Source organism: Hylobates moloch, unplaced genomic scaffold (genome assembly GCF_009828535.3).
Source record: "Hylobates moloch isolate HMO894 unplaced genomic scaffold, HMol_V3 SCAFFOLD_3, whole genome shotgun sequence".
NCBI lineage: Eukaryota > Metazoa > Chordata > Mammalia > Primates > Hylobatidae > Hylobates > Hylobates moloch.
The window spans coordinates 63,403,346-63,420,863 of record NW_026652278.1 but is presented as its reverse complement, the minus strand read 5'-3'; the positions used below and the strand labels follow the sequence as shown (position 1 = coordinate 63,420,863).

The 17,518-nt window shown below is 43.5% G+C and overlaps 1 protein-coding gene across 4 annotated transcripts in view; it reads right to left on the bottom strand.

Annotated features, from left to right (window-relative positions):
• Nucleotides 1-8,682: 8,682 nt before the first annotated feature.
• The window catches only part of MYPN (myopalladin), a 139,790-nt gene continuing 130,954 nt past the window's right edge, over nt 8,683-17,518 (bottom strand). For 3 of the 4 annotated variants that reach the window (XM_058436286.1, XM_032170434.2, XM_032170426.2), the window contains 2 exons: nt 13,773-13,906; nt 8,683-10,413 (listed from right to left, as the gene is read on the bottom strand). In XM_058436286.1, the coding sequence (XP_058292269.1) occupies nt 10,244-10,413; nt 13,773-13,906 (304 nt within the window). In that variant the 3' untranslated portion in view covers nt 8,683-10,243. The remainder of the gene's footprint in view (nt 10,414-13,772; nt 13,907-17,518) is intronic. The other variant, XM_058436287.1, reaches the window with a different exon arrangement.

Sequence of the window (17,518 nt, the reverse complement as noted above, 5' to 3'; positions counted from 1 at the left end):
AACTTTCTACATTTTAAAGAAAAATGTACATTTATTTCAGCCCTAAAATACTATTGTCAAATAATGTTGAAATATTTTAATTTTTATTATTAAACAGTTTCTATTCACTTATATGTTAAAATCTTCTAGCAAATTAGTGTTTATAGCAGTACAGCCATTTTCAATACTCTCAACACTTATGGCACAATTCTCAGAGGATTGAAAAGTATGCTCTTTCTTTATTTCTTGCAAGTTCAAGGCTATTTCTCTTTGGAATTTGAAGTGGCTATTATGTGCATATTAACCAAAGGCAGCTTGTTTATGATTCTATAATACCAAGTATGCTAACTAATATAATTAGACAGAAATAAGAGGCAAACATATTTTTAGCAAATATGCAATTTTTTTGCACTGCACAGATTTTTAAAAACATGATATTAGCAACCTTTTAGCATACTGATGACCACTGCATTGTCAAAGTTTAGAAGATGCTTGGAAGGCCGGGCGCGGTGGCTCACGCTTGTAATCCCAGCACTTTGGGAGGCTGAGGCGGGTGGATCACGAGGTCAGGAGATCGAGACCACGGTGAAACCCCGTCTCTACTAAAAATACAAAAAATTAGCCAGGCGTGGTGGCGGGCGCCAGTAGTCCCAGCTACTCGGAGAGGCTGAGGCAGGAGAATGGCATGAACCCGGGAGGCGGAGCTTGCAGTGAGCTGAGATCGCGCCACTGCACTCCAGCCTGGGCAACAGAGCGAGACTCCATCTCAAAAAAAAAAAAAGAAGAAGATGCTTGGCATTCTTCAAGCAATGCTTCAGTAATGAACTTTCTGAAATATTGATCCACTTAAAACAAGAAAATTCTATTAGTGATTAAAAGGACTTTGACTCTATTGAAGTCTAAGTAACTGTTCATTTACTGGTAAGGCAGGTTGATTTTCAACTCAGCCATTAGTGGAAAGATTTTCAATGCAAATTACCCAAGGACCCTGGAAGGGACCCTGAATAAAGGCTATTATGAGTAAATTTGCTTACATTTATGGTTTCCCTGGCAGTTTTGAGTTTACAATCGACTTATTAATAGCCCACATGCACATAAACTCAAGGTCCCAGCTTGAAAGTACTTTGGGAGCACGTGGAGGAGAAGGAAGAAAGGAAGAGGCTGTGATCAGCAGGAACACTTCGGGTGTCTGAGTCAGTTCCCTCTATTTCCCCTCACAGTTTGATTTTTTTATAAAACTCTGCCAGCAATTTTATTAAATAGAAGTTGATGGGAGGGAGAAAGCAATTGGTTTTAAAAATTCAGCACCTCTGTGAAGTTAAAAGACCCTCGGGCATTTAGAATTTGTTCAACTGGACTGCTTTCTTCTGGATACCAAGCCAAGATGTATGGAACTGGAGTTAGGTCATTGTGGAGCATGAAGCACCCTGGCAGGTCTTGGGGAAGGGATGAGATGGGACAAGTTAGAGCAGTGAGATTATAGAACATGGGGCACAGGGCACCTGGGGAGAAAAACAAAGAATGAAGGCTAGATGCAGAAAGGATCATAGACATTCTAGCTTTGACACATCATAGGCACCAAAAAGGAGGAGGAAGTAGTCTTTTTTCTCTTATTCACTGCTTTGTCTGGTTCCCTGTTCTTGGGACCATAACCCGATCTAGTGTAATAGGTACAGGTATGCCTCGGAGATACCGAGAGCTCTGTCCCAGACAATAAAGCAAGTCACATAACTTTATTGCTTTCCCAGTGCATATAAAAGTTATGTTTATACTGTAGTCTATTAAGTGTGCAATAGCACTGTGTCTAAAAAACAATGTACATACCCTAATTAAAGAATACTTTGACAGGGCACGGTGGCTTACACCTGTAATCCCAGCACTCTGAGAGGCCCAAGTGGGTGGATCGCTTGAGCCCAGGAGTTTGAGACCAGCCTGGACAACACAGTGAGACGCTGGCTGTACAAAAACTTAAAAAAATTAGCTAGGTACTGTGGTGAGCTCCTGTAGTCCCAGCTACTTGAGAAGCTGAGGTGGGAGGATGGCTTGAGCCTGGGAGGCAGAGGTTGCAGTGAGCAGAGATGACACCATGGCACTCCAACCTGGGTGACAGAGCCAGACTCTGTAACAACAACAAAACAACAACAAACCAACAAAAAAAACTTTACTGCTAAAAAGAAATGCTAACCTTCACAGACTTATAATCTTTTTGCTGTCAGAGGGTCTTGTCTTGATGTTGATGACTGCTGACTGATCAGGGTGGTGGTTGCTGAATGTTACAGTGGCTGTGCCAATTTCCTAAAATAACAGCGAAGTTTGCTGCATTGATTGACTTTTCCTTTCATAACTGATTTCTCTGCAGCATGCAATGCTGTTTAATAGTACTTTACCTGCAGTAGAACTTCTTTCATAATTAGAATCAATCCTCTCAAATCCTGCTGCTCCTTTATCAACAAAGTTTATGTTATACTCTAAATTGTTTGTTGTTATTTCAACAATGTTCATAGCATCTCCACCAGGAGTAGTTTCCATTTCAAGAAACCATTTTCTTTGCTCAGCCATAAGAAGCAACTTCCGATCTGCTCAAGTTTGATCATGAGATGGCAGAAATTCAGCCCCATCTTCAGGCTCCACTTCTAATTCTAGTTCTCTTGCTATTTCCATCACATCTGCAGTGACGTGTTCCATTCAAGTCTTGAACCTCTTGGTCATCCATGAGGGTTGGAATCAAATTCTTCCAAACTCCTGTTCATGTTGATATTTTGGCCTTCCATGAATCATGAATGTTCTTAATGGCATCTAGAATGGTAAATCCTTTCCAGAAGCTTTTCAATTTACTTTGCGCAGATCCATCTGAGGAATCACTGTCTATGGCAACTATAGCCTTAAGAAATGTGTTTCTTAAATAATAAAACTTGAGAGTTGAAATGACTCCTTGATCCATGGGCTGGATCAAGAACGGATGTTGTATTAGCAGGCATGAAAGCAACATTAATCTTCTTGTACGTGTCCATCAGAGCTCTTGGGTGACCAGGTGCATTGTCAATGAGCAGTAATATTTTCAAAGGAAACTTTTTTTCTGAGTCTCAACAGTGGGCTTACAATATTCAGTCAATCACACTGTAAGCGGATGTGCTGTCAACCAGGCTTTGTTGTTCCATTTATAGAACACAGGCAAAGTAGATTTAGCACAATTCTTAAGGGCCCTAGGATTTTCAGAATGGTAAATGAGCATTGGCTTCAACTGAAAGTCACCAGCGGCATTAGCCCCTAATGAGAGAGTCGGCCTGTCCTTTGAAGCTTAGAAGCCAAGCATTGACTTCTTCTCTCTAACTAGGAAAGTCGCAGATGGCATCTTCTTTCAATACAAGGCTGTTTCATCCACATTGAAAATCTGTTGTTTAGTGTAGCCACCTTCATCAATGATCTTAGCTAGATCTTCTGGATAACTTGCAGCTCCTACATCAGCACTTGCTGCTTCACCTTGCACTTTAAGGTTATGGAAATGGCTTCTTTCATTAAACTTCATGAACCCACCTCTGCTAGCTTCCAGCTTTTCTTTTTTTTCTTTTCTTTTTTTTTTTAGACGGAGTCTCGCTCTGTTGCCCAGGCTGGAGTGCAGTGGCAGGATCTCGGCTCACTGCAAGCTCCTCCTCGCAGGTTCACGCCATTCTCCTGGCTCAGCCTCCCGAGTAGCTGGGACTACAGGTACCCACCACCACGCCCAGCTAATTTTTTGTATTTTTAGTAGAGATGGGGTTTCACCGTGTTAGCCAGGTTGGTCTCGATCTCCTGATCTCGTGATCCACCCGCCTCGGCCTCCCAAAGTACTGGGATTACAGGCGTGAGCCACTGCGCCTGGCCTTACTTCCAGCTTTTCTTCTGCAGCTTTCTCACCTAGCTCAGCCTTCACAAAACTGAAGAGAATTAGGACCTTGCTCTGACTAGGCTTTGGTTTATGCGAATGTTGTGACTGGTTTGATCTTCTATCCAGACCACTCAAACCTTCTCCATAGCAGCAATAAGGCTGTTTTGCTTTCTTATCATTTACATGTTCACTGGAGCAGCACTTATTTCCTTCGAGAACTTTTCCTTTGCATTCACAGCTTGGTTAACAGGCACAAGAGACCTAGCTTGTGGCCTAGCTCAGCTTTTGACATGTCTTCCTCTCAAAGCTCAATCATTTCTAGCTTTTGATTTAAAGTGAGAGATGTACTACTCTTTCTTTCACTTGAACAGTTAGAGGCCAATGTAGGGTTATTAATTGTCCTAATTTCAATACTGCTGAGTCTCAGGGACTAGGGAGGCCCAAGGAGAGGGAGAGAGATGTGGGAACAGCCGGTTGGTGGAGCTGTCAGAACACACACAACATGTAGCGATTGAATTTGCCGCCTTCTACGGGTGCAGTTCATGGTGCCCCAAAGCAATTACAACAGCAACATCGAAGACCCTGATCACAGATCACCATAACTATATCATAACGTTGAAATTTTGAATTGTTGCCAGAATTACCAAAATGCAACACAGAAACAGGCTTGAGAGCACGTGTTCTCACAGGGTTGCCACGGACTTTCAATTTGTAAAAACTGCAGTATTTGTGAAGTACAGTGAAGTGAGATGCAGTAAAGGGAGGTATTTCTGTGCTGTAATCAGTCATGAATTAGACGGGTTTTTCTGGATTCACTTGGGAATCTAGCGTTGGGTGATATGTGTGTAAGGAAATATAGTCTCAGTTTTAAACAACCACTTTACAAATGAATATGTGGAGCACAACCCATTTATCATTTGAGGATTATCCAGGTGAAACTGTCCTTACCAAAGTCATCTTTTGACTCCTCTGGGAATGATTCTTCCTTGTACGTGTCCTTCAGGGCCCTAAGTCTACTCGCTGCTTGTCTATTGACCATGTTTTCTTATTGAATGCCTACAAAAGTTAAGTAATGAATAAAAAGAGAAGGATGCATTTAAACCACTTCTGCTATTTGGAAATTCTGAGTAATCCCTTAGTTTGGTGAAGAGTGATCTATCTCAAGAAGGCATTTTGGTTTAAACGGTGCATTTTCTTTCTCCATTTTCCCTCTGATCCCCAATGCCATGACTAATTAAGTTATGAAAAGCCCTTCAGTTGCTTGGAGAGAAGGGTGCTTATGGAATCTGCACACATTTTTGAAATAAACGGCGAGGCAAATTGCATCAAATTTCCTTCTTTCCCTGATCCATTTTTTGCAGGTTTCTGAGCTTCCTTTCTGAACTTCATGAATGCTGCATGTCTAATGAATGTAGCACAAAATAATAGGGTCTAATAAAGCCAATGTGTGTGCTTATTTCTATTTTCCAGGCACATACTGCACGTGTAACCAGGGGCAGTACCTTCCTCATGGATTCCAGCACTACAGCTTTGGGCCATCTGCATCCCTTCAGACCTTTACGGGTAAGTTCTACGATAATCATGGTAGTAAAATGATTCTTCTCAACCTTGGTTGCTCATCGGAATCACCTGGGAAGCTTTAAAAAATACTGATGCCTGTGTCACAACCCCAGGGCTACTGATTCAGTTGATTTGAGAAATGGCTTGGGTGTTGAGATTTTTTAAAAGCTCCCCAGGAGCTTTTAATGTGCAGGCAAGGTTAACAATCACTGCTTAGACTGAATACACTTTATATAGAAATAAACCTACTTATGTACAATTTAAAATTCCATTTAGGTTGATAAATATTTATTGAGTGACTACTCTATATAAGACATGAAAACGAACTCCTGACACAGTCCGTACCAACAAGTAGCCAAAACCCAATGCAGGCAAGAGTGGGCTAGTGTAAGGGGGAGGGCAGGCAGGTACACAGAGGCTGTGTTCTGTACAAAACACTGTAGAGGCCAGGTGCAGTGGCTCACACCTGTAATCCCAGCACTTTGGGAGGCTGAGGCTGGTGGACCGCTTGAAGTTAGGAGTTCGAGACCAGCTTGGCCAACATGGTGAAACCCCGTCTCTACTAAAATTACAAAAATTAGCTGGGCATGGTGGGGGGTGCCTGTAATCCCAGCTACCTCGGGAGGCTGAGGCACGAGGATTGCTTGAACCCTAGGAGGCAGAGGTTGCAATGAGCGAGATCACGCCACTGCACCCCAGTGTGGGCGACAGAGTGAGACTCTGTCTCAAAAACAAACAAACAAACAAAAAAACACGTAGAAAGTAATCTTTTCTTCCTCCAGACTCAAGGAACTTGGTATAAGGCTTCAAAGAAAGTAGAATTCTATTTGGTTGGAGTGTGGGAGATCCTAAAATATATCAGAGGTAATGGCATTTGAGATGGACTTGAAGGAACTGATAAGACTTCCTTAGGTGGAGACTGAGGAGAGCCTTCCAGGCAGAGGCAGAAGAAAGGCATGTGGCTGGAAAGCAGGGGCCTGTGTGATGTTTGCTGCCGTGTTGGGTACATTTTCTGAGTAATGGATGAAAAGCTTTGGGATCATATTAGGTAGCACAGGGCAGGGTCAGCTGGTACCTGAATTGGCTCCAGGTAGCCATTAGGGGTTTGAACACTTGGAAATAATATTAATATAACTGGAGCAGTCTTTTGCAAAGAATGATCTGCTGCTGAGATTTGGGCTGGGTTTGAGTAGGAAGAAACGGCAGGACTAGAGGCAGGAAGACCAGAAGGAGTACATGATGGTTGAAGTCAGAAGTATGGAGGTCAAGTGGCCGGACCTGGTGGCTCATGCCTGTAATCCCAGCACTTCAGGAGGCCAAGGCAGGCAGATCACTTGAGGTCAGGAATTCAAGACCAGCTTGGCCAACATGGTGAAACCCTGTCTCTACTAAAAATACAAAAATTAATTGGGCATGATGGCTCGTGTCTGTATTCCAAGCTACTTGGGAGGCTGAGGTAGGAGAATCGCTTGAACCCAGGAGGCAGAGGTTGCAGTGAGCCAAGACTATACCACTATATCCAGGCTGGGTGACAGAGCAAGACTCCATCTCAAAAAAAAAAAAAAAAAAAAAAAAAAAAAAGAAGTATTATTGAGGGCAAGTGAAGGAAGTAATGGAAGTCTGAACTGGAGCACTGCAGGGGAAAGGAAGAAACTCCTGACTATAAGAAGAATGATAGAAGTAGAATCAGCAGGACTTGTCCATTGATAGGGTAGAGGAAGCAAAAACTGACTTGGATGTTTCTTATTAGAATTATAAGGAACGTTGATGGTGCCAATAACAGAAATCATTAAACTAGATTGAGGAATGGATTATAAAGGGAAGATGAATCTGATTTTGGATATGTTGAAAACAAACATCCAATGGAACTAAAATTTTTATTCAAATATTCCTCATTGTAATTGAATTCTAATTGGATTCTTTTTTTAGTCAATATTTTGTAGGATAGAGTCTCGCTATGTTGCCTAGGCTGGCCTTGAACTCTTGGGCTCAAGCGATCCTCCTGCCTCAGCCTCCCAAAGTGCCAGGATTACAGTCATTGTGCTGGGTTGAGTTCTAATGGAATTCTTAAAGCAGGGCCCTGATTTGTTTGACACCGTGGTTCTCAACAAAGGGGGATTCTGCCTTTCAGGGAACATATGGCCATGTCTGGAGACATTTTGGGCTGCCACAACTTGGGGAAGAACAACTAGTGGATAGAGGCCAGGGATGCTGCTAAACATTCTACAATGCACAGGACAGTCCGCCATAACAAAGAATTATCCAGTCCAAAGTGTCAATAGTATTGAGGTTGGGAAACCCTGCTTTAACATAATCTAATAGCTCAAATTTCAGAAATTTTTAGGCCTGTTAATATTTGGGGGTGAGACATCGCCACCTAGTGGCCACATGTAATATTTATCTTAGTTCTCTGTTCAGAAAGCTAAAACACACAGAGATGAAGAGCATCCTTTCATGGGAGAACTATCGAGGGTTTACACAAGTAGGTGTAATGGGGACGTCTGGTGTACAATCTAGGAGCAGTCCTGGAGTTAGAAAGTGCTCTTTAAGCTGGGCAAGGTGGCTTATGCCTATAATCCCAGCACTTTGGGAGGCTGAGGTGGGTAGATCACTTGAGGTCAGGAGTTCGAGACCAGCCTGGCCAACACGGTGAAACCCTGTCTCTACAAAAAATACAAAAATTAGCCGGGCATGGTGGTGTGTGCCTGTAATCTCAGCTACTTGGGAGGCTGAGGCAGGAGAATCGCTGGAACCTGGGAGGCGGAGGTTGCAGTGAGCCAAGATCGTGGCACTGCACTGAAGGCTGGGTGACAGTGAGATTTCATTAAAAAAAAAAAAAGAAAGAAAAAAAGTGCTCTTTGTTTATGAGAGATCTCAGAAGTCAATATGGAAACGATATTTTACTGGATTCCATATGAAATGCATTCTATTCCATTAAGGATGCCTGTATTTTACTACTGTTACTGAATACATTAAAAAACAGAATCTAATAATTCTGCTGAATAATTGAAATGGTTATTGCTTGAGGATGTAATCTATGGCATTTTGTTTCATTAAGAAATAAAGATTGAAAAGATTTTTAAAGTTATGAAAAAAATGGAATGAAGAGCACTAGAAACTTCTATTTTGCTTCAAGAGACAGCATTCTGCATACCTCAAATATTACCTTCCCTAATAGGTTGTGAGCTCCCTGAGGGTAGGGACTGTGACTTATTCATATCTTTATATCTGCTGCAGTATCTAGCACATCATCTCATACAGAGTAGACATACAAATGATTTCTCGAGTGAATGAATTTATTTTTATGCTGGAAATCCTTGCCTTGAAGTGAAGACAGTTTCAAGCCTTTCTAAGCAGTTACTGTCTGTTCACACAAATACAATGCCAGCTGAGTGTGCTTGGCACAGACAGCACCAGAGATTCGAGCACAGAGAATTGATAACAGACACCTGCAATTCATTTCCCTGGACAGCCTAGAGCAAACTGTGCTGTGATGAGCATTCCCAGGGCAGTGTTTGGACTGGTGTGTGGGTGGCATATTCCTGCAGAATATAAGATTAGGCTATATTATAATAGACATAATAACAGAAGATTCATTCATCCAGCAAATATTTATTGAATATCTACTTTGTGCTAGGTACTCTTCTAGGTACTAGGGATATCACAGTGAACTTAAGTCTACAAATTCCTTAAGAGGCAGGGTTTGAATTGGTGATTAGAATAAAGATGCATATTCCCCTTTCCCCCAACTTTTCCACTTAGCAGAATATTCTCTACATAGAAAATGCAATTTGACCAATGATCTCAAAGCATTTCAAAGCTATTAAAGACCTCTCTTTCCAAAACCACTGCTCTGCTGGGGCAAGGGACAAAAACAACACTCTCCCATCATTTCCTCTCCTTGTTTGTATCTCTTCCTTCCTCCTACACTTTCAGACTTTTGGGGAAAGGGTAGGAGCACATGAGGTGTATTTTATGGGCAAATGATGACTCTTGCACATTTTGTAAGTGGTAGTTGAAGCTAGTAGTTTTTAAAGTGACCCCACAGAGGATTTCTTCCTGATTGGTTTATTAACAATCGTTTAGTTCTAGTGTCTAGGGATATGCAAAGTCAGAAAAAACCAGTCACCACCCAAAAGAAAATAGTGCAGACAAGCTGGTAAGGCCATGTTTTGGCCACAAAATAAGTGCACTGTGCAATATCCAGTGTTTCAGCAAGTTTTTGGAATCTCAAGCACATTTTGACACCTTATTATGTGGCTCAGTACACCCAGGATATGCAAATCAAAAGTGTTCGCCTGCATACGTGAGTTGTATGGCATGACCTCCTAATGCTAAGTGGAAGCTGATTTAGTGAATTCACCAAAACTACTGCTATACCTGTAATCGATGAAAGGTGATGGCGACCTCTCCACCTTTCTCCTTGGCTTTGTTTGGTGAGTCAGTCATATCCTAAGGTCACTACTGCCTAACTCCTCTCAGCCCAGGCATATGGCTCCTAATTGCTCCTAGTACGACCTAAACATCCCTAACACAATAGGGAGCAGGGGAGCATGCTAGTTTTTTCCCAAAGCAGTGGATGGCAACTGTGTGACATCTTTGGTTCATCTGTATCATCTTCTCACATCTCTGCTGGAATCTTTAGAAGGCACAGCCCTACCTTTCTCCTTCAGCTGAGACTGCAAGAATCCCTAGCTGACTTATTCAAAGCACTCCTTGCCACAGGTCCAGCAGCGTGGGAACTTACTCAACTTCGGTTGCTTGGAAACCACCAAATCTGGCTTGTTCTCATTCCCCCTCCACAGTCCGCTCTCTTACACAGCAGGCACTCAGACCTTCTTAAAGTTCATCACTCTCCACTACACTCCGAGAAGAGCATGAGTACACCATCGTGCTTTCCATGGAGGAAAAGGCAGAAAATATGTCAAGTCCTTTACTGGTGAGAGATCCGTAGCGACTGCCACTGGGCCGGACAGACATGGGCGGTGGGATCTGATGGTGCCACTGAGCTGGAAAATGGACCAAATAATGTGTTATGATCAAAGGAATGCAGTCCAGCATGTACGCTGCAGAGGTGCATTCTGTCCTCACCCCGATGCTCCCTGCAGATTCTTGGTAAAGCATAAAACTATACCTGGGTCTGAATTGCCTCATTTGTAGAAGAAAACAATAAAGCCTTCCCTGCCAGGAATAAGGAAACTGCGCTGGTGATGTCTTAAGCCCCTAATTCCAAAATCTGTGATTCTAATTCAGTAAGAGATTAGAATCCTACAAGTGAGAGATTAGAATTCCTCTAAGATGCGGCCAGGCACGGTGGCTCATGCCTGTAATCCCAGCACTTTGGGAGGCTGAGGCGGGCACATCACTTGAGCTCAGGAGTTCAAGACCAGGCTGGCCAACATGGTGAAACTCAGTTTCTACTAAATACAAAAATTAGCTGGGCATGGTGGCGTACACCTGTAATCCCAGCTACTCAGGAAGCTGAGGCACAAGAATCACTTGAACCTAGGAGGCAGAGGTTGCAGTGAGCCAAGATCACGCCAAGGCACGCCACTTCACCTGGGCAACACAGCGAGACTCCATCTCAAAAAAAAAAAAAAAAAAGAATTCTATAAGATGAAAGAGTGGGTGACTAGGGTGATTTCTCAAGCTTATCCCCTTCCACTGTCCTACCATGAAGACCTGTTAGGGGCAGTGTACAGAGGGTTGTAGGCTCTCAGAGAGGGTACCTCAAAAGATAGAGACAAGAAAGCTGCAGAAATGAAAGCCAAACAGTGGGTTTGCCCCTCTGAGCAGTGCCTACCGCACACCCTAATTACCCTAATTAGTCATTACCTACCTACCCACCTCCCTAATCAGGTTCTATTGTTACAGCAAGAAGACTGAAAAGTAATTTAGGTACAATCAACCATGGTTCAGGGACAGAAGATAATTTATTGGAGTTTCTATGTTCAACAAGTGCTGCTGTTTTTAGCAGATATGACTTTAAGATTTGAACATGGCCTGAGTGAAATATCTGTCCAAACTTCATAGTCTCTGCTCTGGTTCCTGATTCAGAAGTTACCAGGCAAACTTCTGATTAGGTTTCTAGGGACCTTGATGTGCAGAAGGGCGTTCCCTAGGTGGGGAACTCTCGTGCTCTGGGTCCTGGAAAGCTGTGCCCCTTTCTAGCATTCTGATTTAGAAATTGGTCTTTTGTAGATTTCATCATCTTGATTCAGTTTTTCAGCCTACATACCTCTGAGTGAATTCAGAAAAATCAAAATTTGGAGGACCAAACCTAGGGCGGTTTCACTAAAGAGCAGACACTCAGTAAGGCCTGCTCTTGCGCAGTCTCTCCTCCCAGCCCCTCCATCTCTTAGCCCTTCCCGGCTCTCTCTGACATCTTAACTGGACTACCGCATTTTCTAGGATTAGGAAGTGAGAGAAGAGAGAGGGGAGCCCTACGTGTCCCTATTCCTCAGAAAGGCAGGAAGTGTGGTGGCGGGGAAGGGAACTGATTCCAGCCCAAGTCCTCCACGCCTCCTCCATCCTAGGTCCCAACTGAGGAAACAGCACTGCCTATTGTTGGTGCTATGGAAGCAGGACAGGAACGAAAGGGAGAGGAGAGCCAGGGCAAAGTGACCTGGAAACTCAGCCACTGGAGGGCAGGATTGGCACAAGAGTCATCTGTTTCAGGGCTTATGGGTGGGGAGTTTCTCAGTTGGAGACCTATTGCCTTCTGACTTGGTGAAGACTGGGAAATGGTTAAGGACTGAGCCTTGATTAAGGAACATATCACTACTGGCCTCTTTCTCCCCCGATTTTTCCAGGGAAAAGTACATTAGTGTCTGCTTCCTTCACAGTTTAATCTCTTCTCAAGTCCTAGGATGAGGGAAAATAACCAGAAAATTATGTATTTTCTCCAAAAACTAGACCTAGGGAAAATGGCAGGCTGAAGCCCCTCCTGTATGGTACTAAATAAAGGGAATACCTGCTATGCACCCATAAATAGCAGAAAGATCTATCAGGTAATAGACAGAACTAGTCTTATTTATTATTTTGGCTAATCAGGTTAAGCCAGTTTTGAATGTGAGATTTTCTAATCAATTATGTTTTTTAAAAAAGGATTAAAAAAAAGAAACTCTCTTTCGGTTTAAGAAATATGTCTCTAAAAATACCAGTTAATGTCAAAAAGTGTAGGATTGAGTACACAAATACATAAATAAAAATTTATTTCTTAGATCCTTTTGAAAATTGGAAATGTGGTTCAAAGAAACAATGCAAAGGCCTAGATTTGCTTCCTAGCTGTAGTCATTAACCTCTCCGAGTCTTCCGCTAAATATATAGCACAGCCAATTCAAGTGTGGGGGAGCTTCCCAGAAGACGTGCTCCAGCTCAGTCCAAAAGGTTGAGTGGAAACTCTCAGGGAGGGTGGGGTGGGCTGTTCCAGGTGGTGGGACAGCCTGTACAATGTTGTTACTCTCATGTAATCTTCAGCGTTAAATGAAAGTAACTACAATTATAATAATCTCATGGGTCTGGGAGATTTAAAGGTATCACTTTGAATCCCGCCTTTGCACAAGAGAGGGGAGCCTATGTGTCATTCTACAAATGTCACTTGATATTATTATTATTAGGACAGCTCTCTATTATTAGAGAAGTCTGATTGGGGGATTGGAGCAATACACATTTTTTAAATGAATAAATGAAAGGAGTTTCAAAAATTCTGCCGGGGCATCACAGGCAGTGGGAAGTTCCAGTGGGTGGCCCGCGGCAGCAAGGAGATGGCAAGAAAACATTGGCTGTTCAGAGGCACAAGCACTTGCAAACTCTGGACTAGCTGTAATTCCTGGTATTAGAGGCCCTGTTTTGGAAGAAGGTGAAGCTCATAGTAAAATGTAAAAGTGTACAAACGCCCTGAGGTAACCAGGATGAGATGACTTTTAAAATCTATCTCTTAAGCATTAAAATATAGTATAGCCTACCCAATTCATTTATGGAAACATATTCCATCTATATTTATTTATTCATTTATTTTGAGGCAGAGTCTTGCTCTGTTGCCCAGGCTGGAGTGCAGTGGTGCAATCTCGGGTCACTGCAACCTCTCTCTCCTGGGTTCAAGCAATTCTCCTGCCTCAGCTGCCCGAGTAGCTGGGATTACAGGCATGTGCCACCACGCCTGGCTAATTTTTGTATTTTTAGTAGAGGTGGAGTTTCATCACGGTGACGGCTGGTCTTGAACTCCTGACCTCAGGTGATCTGCCTGCCTTGGCCTCCCAAAGTGGATTACAGGCATGAGCCACCTTGCCCGACCCACTTATCTTTAAAAAAATATTTTTAAGCTGTCAGTTGCATACAGATGTTCAACTAACAGCATTACACTTACCATATATATCCAGCCTGGCAGTGCACGACACGATGCCGGCTTCATTCTTGGCTGACAACGTGTACCATCCAGCGTCTGATTTCTTGGCTGGCTGAATGAGAAGGCAGGCATACCCTGTTGTGTCCTGGTGCATACTGGAGAAAAAGAGAGAATATACCTATATTTTATCTGGGGGCAGAAGTGCCTTTGTCAAATTTAGGGTTCCAGGAAGAAGGGGGAACTCAGCTTAAGGCAGATATCAAGACAAATTTGAAGGTGGAAGACGTCACAGAAGAGCAGCAGTGAGCTTAATCATGCTAGGAGGAGGGGGCAGCTGGGGCTGAGACCTGCTGTTGCCCTCCCCACTGCTGCAAGTCCACTGAAGTTGTGCTCCCCACCAGCAGAACCCCCGCTTTTCACAACCAAAGTTCAGAAAGATCTCTTTTCCAAACAAGATTGGACATTTCATCGATAACTTTGTTAGGACACTCTGGGATGAACAGGGAAAGCAGGACAAAATAGAGCCAGGGGGTGGATGGACTGGCAGCATAGACAGCATTTCCTAATGTAACCAGCTGGGCTTATGCAGCTTCTAGCTTCATGAGGTTTAGGAGCAAACCAGCCTGCTGTTTCCTTCTGTTTTTCTCCACATCCATAGTTTTTCACCTTGACTGCATATTGGAATTCCAGGCCACATCCCAGGTAATTATATCAGAATCAAAGGCTGGGATCCAAGCATTAGGATTTTTGGAAACTCCCCAGTGATTCCAATATGCACCCATGGATCAAAAACCATAGGGCCACATGTTCCGTACACCCCTTGTTGGCCTGGCCCTCTTATCACTCATAGTTCCAAGCTCTCCTCTGGGGCTGCCACAGCTCATTTGCACAGTAGGGGCAACAGCAACAGCTTCCTGAGCTCAAAGGATGAGTAAGTGTTTACCTTTCATTGAAAGTTATTATGTCTAAGAATTTATAAAGTAATAAGAATAAACAAGAATAAATCAATTAATAACAAGTATAACAAGAATAAAGTAATAAAATATCCACCACAATTTCACTACACTAACACATTGGCTACCTTCACCTTCTGATTAGTTAATTAATTAATCCATTCATTCTTTGATATATTTCTTTAGTAAACACTTATTGAACACTATGTTGGGGAAAATGCTAGGTGCTACTGCCCTGGGTGCTGAGGGTGTAAAGATGAACAGGACAAAAATTCCTTCTCTTTTTTATGAGACAGAGTCTTGCTCTGTTGCCCAGGCTGGAATGCAGTGGTGTGATCTCGGCTCACTGCACCCTCCCCCTCCCAGGTTCAAGAGACTCTTGTGCCTCAGCTTTCCAAGTAGCTGGGATTACAGATGCCCGCCACCATGCCTGCCTAATTTTTTTTTTTTTTTGGTAGAAATGGGGTTTCACCATGTTAGCCAGGCTGGTCTTGAACTCCTGACCTCAGGTGATCCACCCGCCTTGGCCTCCCAAAGTGCTGGGATTATGGGTGTGAGTCACCACACCTGGCCAAAGAAATTCCTTCTCTAGAAGGATCCCTAAGTTTAATGGAAAATAAATAAATAAAAGATAAATAAGTAGAAATAAAGATAAATAGAATGCAACAAATGCTAGAGTAATGCCATGGGAAAGATGCCTGGGGAAGACAAGAGGGGAAAAGGTTATTCTGGGAAGCCGCAGGCATCAATGAGGCACGAAGATACTGGATGTTCAGAAGCACCAGCATATGTGAGGTTAGGCTCACAGAAAAATGTAACACTGTATAAAGACCTGAGACGACTAAGATGAGATTACTTTAAAAATCTATTTCTCAAGCACTGAAATATAATGTAGCCAATTCAAGGGTGGGAAAACTTCCCAGAAGATGTGCTCCAGCTCAGTCTCAAAGGTCGGGTGGAAACTCACAGGGAGGGGGGGATGTGGCTGTTCCAGGAGGTGGAACAGCCTGCACAAAGGCGTGGTGGTGTGAGAGGGAGCATGGCATATTCCTTACAGCTGGGGTTGGAGTGCACACGGGGTACTGGCAAGTGGCGGGACTGGGAAGAAGGCAGGGGAGAGGGTCACGTGCACCATGGTAAAGGGATGGGACCCTTCCTCTCAGATTATGGGAAACTAATGATACATTTTAAGCAGGAGCTGATATAATCAGTTTGTATTCTTTTTTTGAGACGGAGTCTCACTCTGTGGCCCAAGCTGGAGTGCAGTGGTGTGATCTCAGCTCAGTGCAACCTCCGCCTCCCAGGTTAAAGTGATTCTCCTGCCTCAGCCTCCCAAGTAGCTGAGATTACAGGCACATGCCACCATGTCTGGCTAATTTTTGTATTTTTAGTAGAGACGGGGTTTTGCCATGTTGGCCAGGCTGGTCTCCAACTCCTGACCAAAGGTGATCCACCTGCCTTGGCCTCCCAAAGTACTGGGATTACAGGTGTGAGCTACCGCGACTGGTCACTTTGCATTCTTAAATGATCATCCTTACAGTGGTGAGGAGGGGTATTGAACAGGGCTTGAGCCTGGCCGCAGAGAGACATATTAGGGTGCTACTGCTGTAGTTTAGTGAGGTGAGGCAATAGCAGTGGAAATTCATGCATTTGTTTGTAATTCCTTCATCTTACATAATATGCTACTAGGTGAAAGGCATTGGGTGTTGTGAAGAGTCAAGGCATATGAAAACAAAGAAGACGTGGTCTCTTCCCTCAAGATGCTCACAGCCTAGTTGTGGGAGAGAGAATGAAACCATTAGTACTAACAATTGTGACTATGTGCAACAGTTGCTGGTAGAAGAACATCAACTCAGTCCTGGACCAAGCCGGGGAGGAAGCAGGGGCGCTGCTCTTCCTTAGAGAGATGATGTTTGAGGTGAGTATTAAGGGATAACAGACATTAGGGAGGTGGGCTGCAGCCTGGAGGTAGAGAAGAAGGCGAAGAGAGTTCCCAAAGAAGGAATGTCCTGAGCAGAGGCATATAGGTGAGAGAAGGCAGGGACATGAAAACCGTAAATACTTACAACACAGTTATAATCACAGTGATATACAGGCAGTTCCTGACTTAGGATGCTTGCATTCTGTATGCTCCTCAATTTATGATGGGGTTACATCCAGATAAGTCCATCGTAAGTTGAGCAACTGTATCTCTCTCTCTCTCTCTCTTTCTCTCTCTCTCTCTCTCTCTGTGTGTGTGTGTGTGTGCACCCGTGCACGTTTTAGGACCATTCAGATGTTCCTAGGTGTGTGGTTTTCAGAAGCTGATCACTATGACTTTAAAGTATCAAAATATCTTATTCTTTTTTTCTTTTGAGACTGGGTTTTTCTTGTCCTCAGGCTGGAGTACAATGGCATGAGCATGGCTCACTGCAGCCTTCAAATCCTGAGCTCAAGCAATCCTCCCTCCTCAGCCCTCTGAGTAGCTGGGACTACAAGTGTGTGCCACCATGCCTAGACAATTAATTTTTTTTTTAGAGATGGGGTCTTGCTATGTTGCCCAGGCTGGTCTTGAACTCCTGGTCTCAAGTGATCCTTCTGCCTTGGCCTCCCAAAGTGTTGGGATTACAGGCATGAGCCACTGTGCCTAGCCAGAATATCCTATGCTTACATTAAAATGACAGGCATCTTTTCACTAAAGGCAGGGGGAAGATGAATGGGCAGTGAGTGGACAGCGGTCTCTGAGTCTTAGGCTTTCCCCACGGCAGCATCTCAGTCACTCCTCTTCCCTCCTCTGCCACTGCCTTCCCCAAGAAGTGGTGACTAAACCGAGCT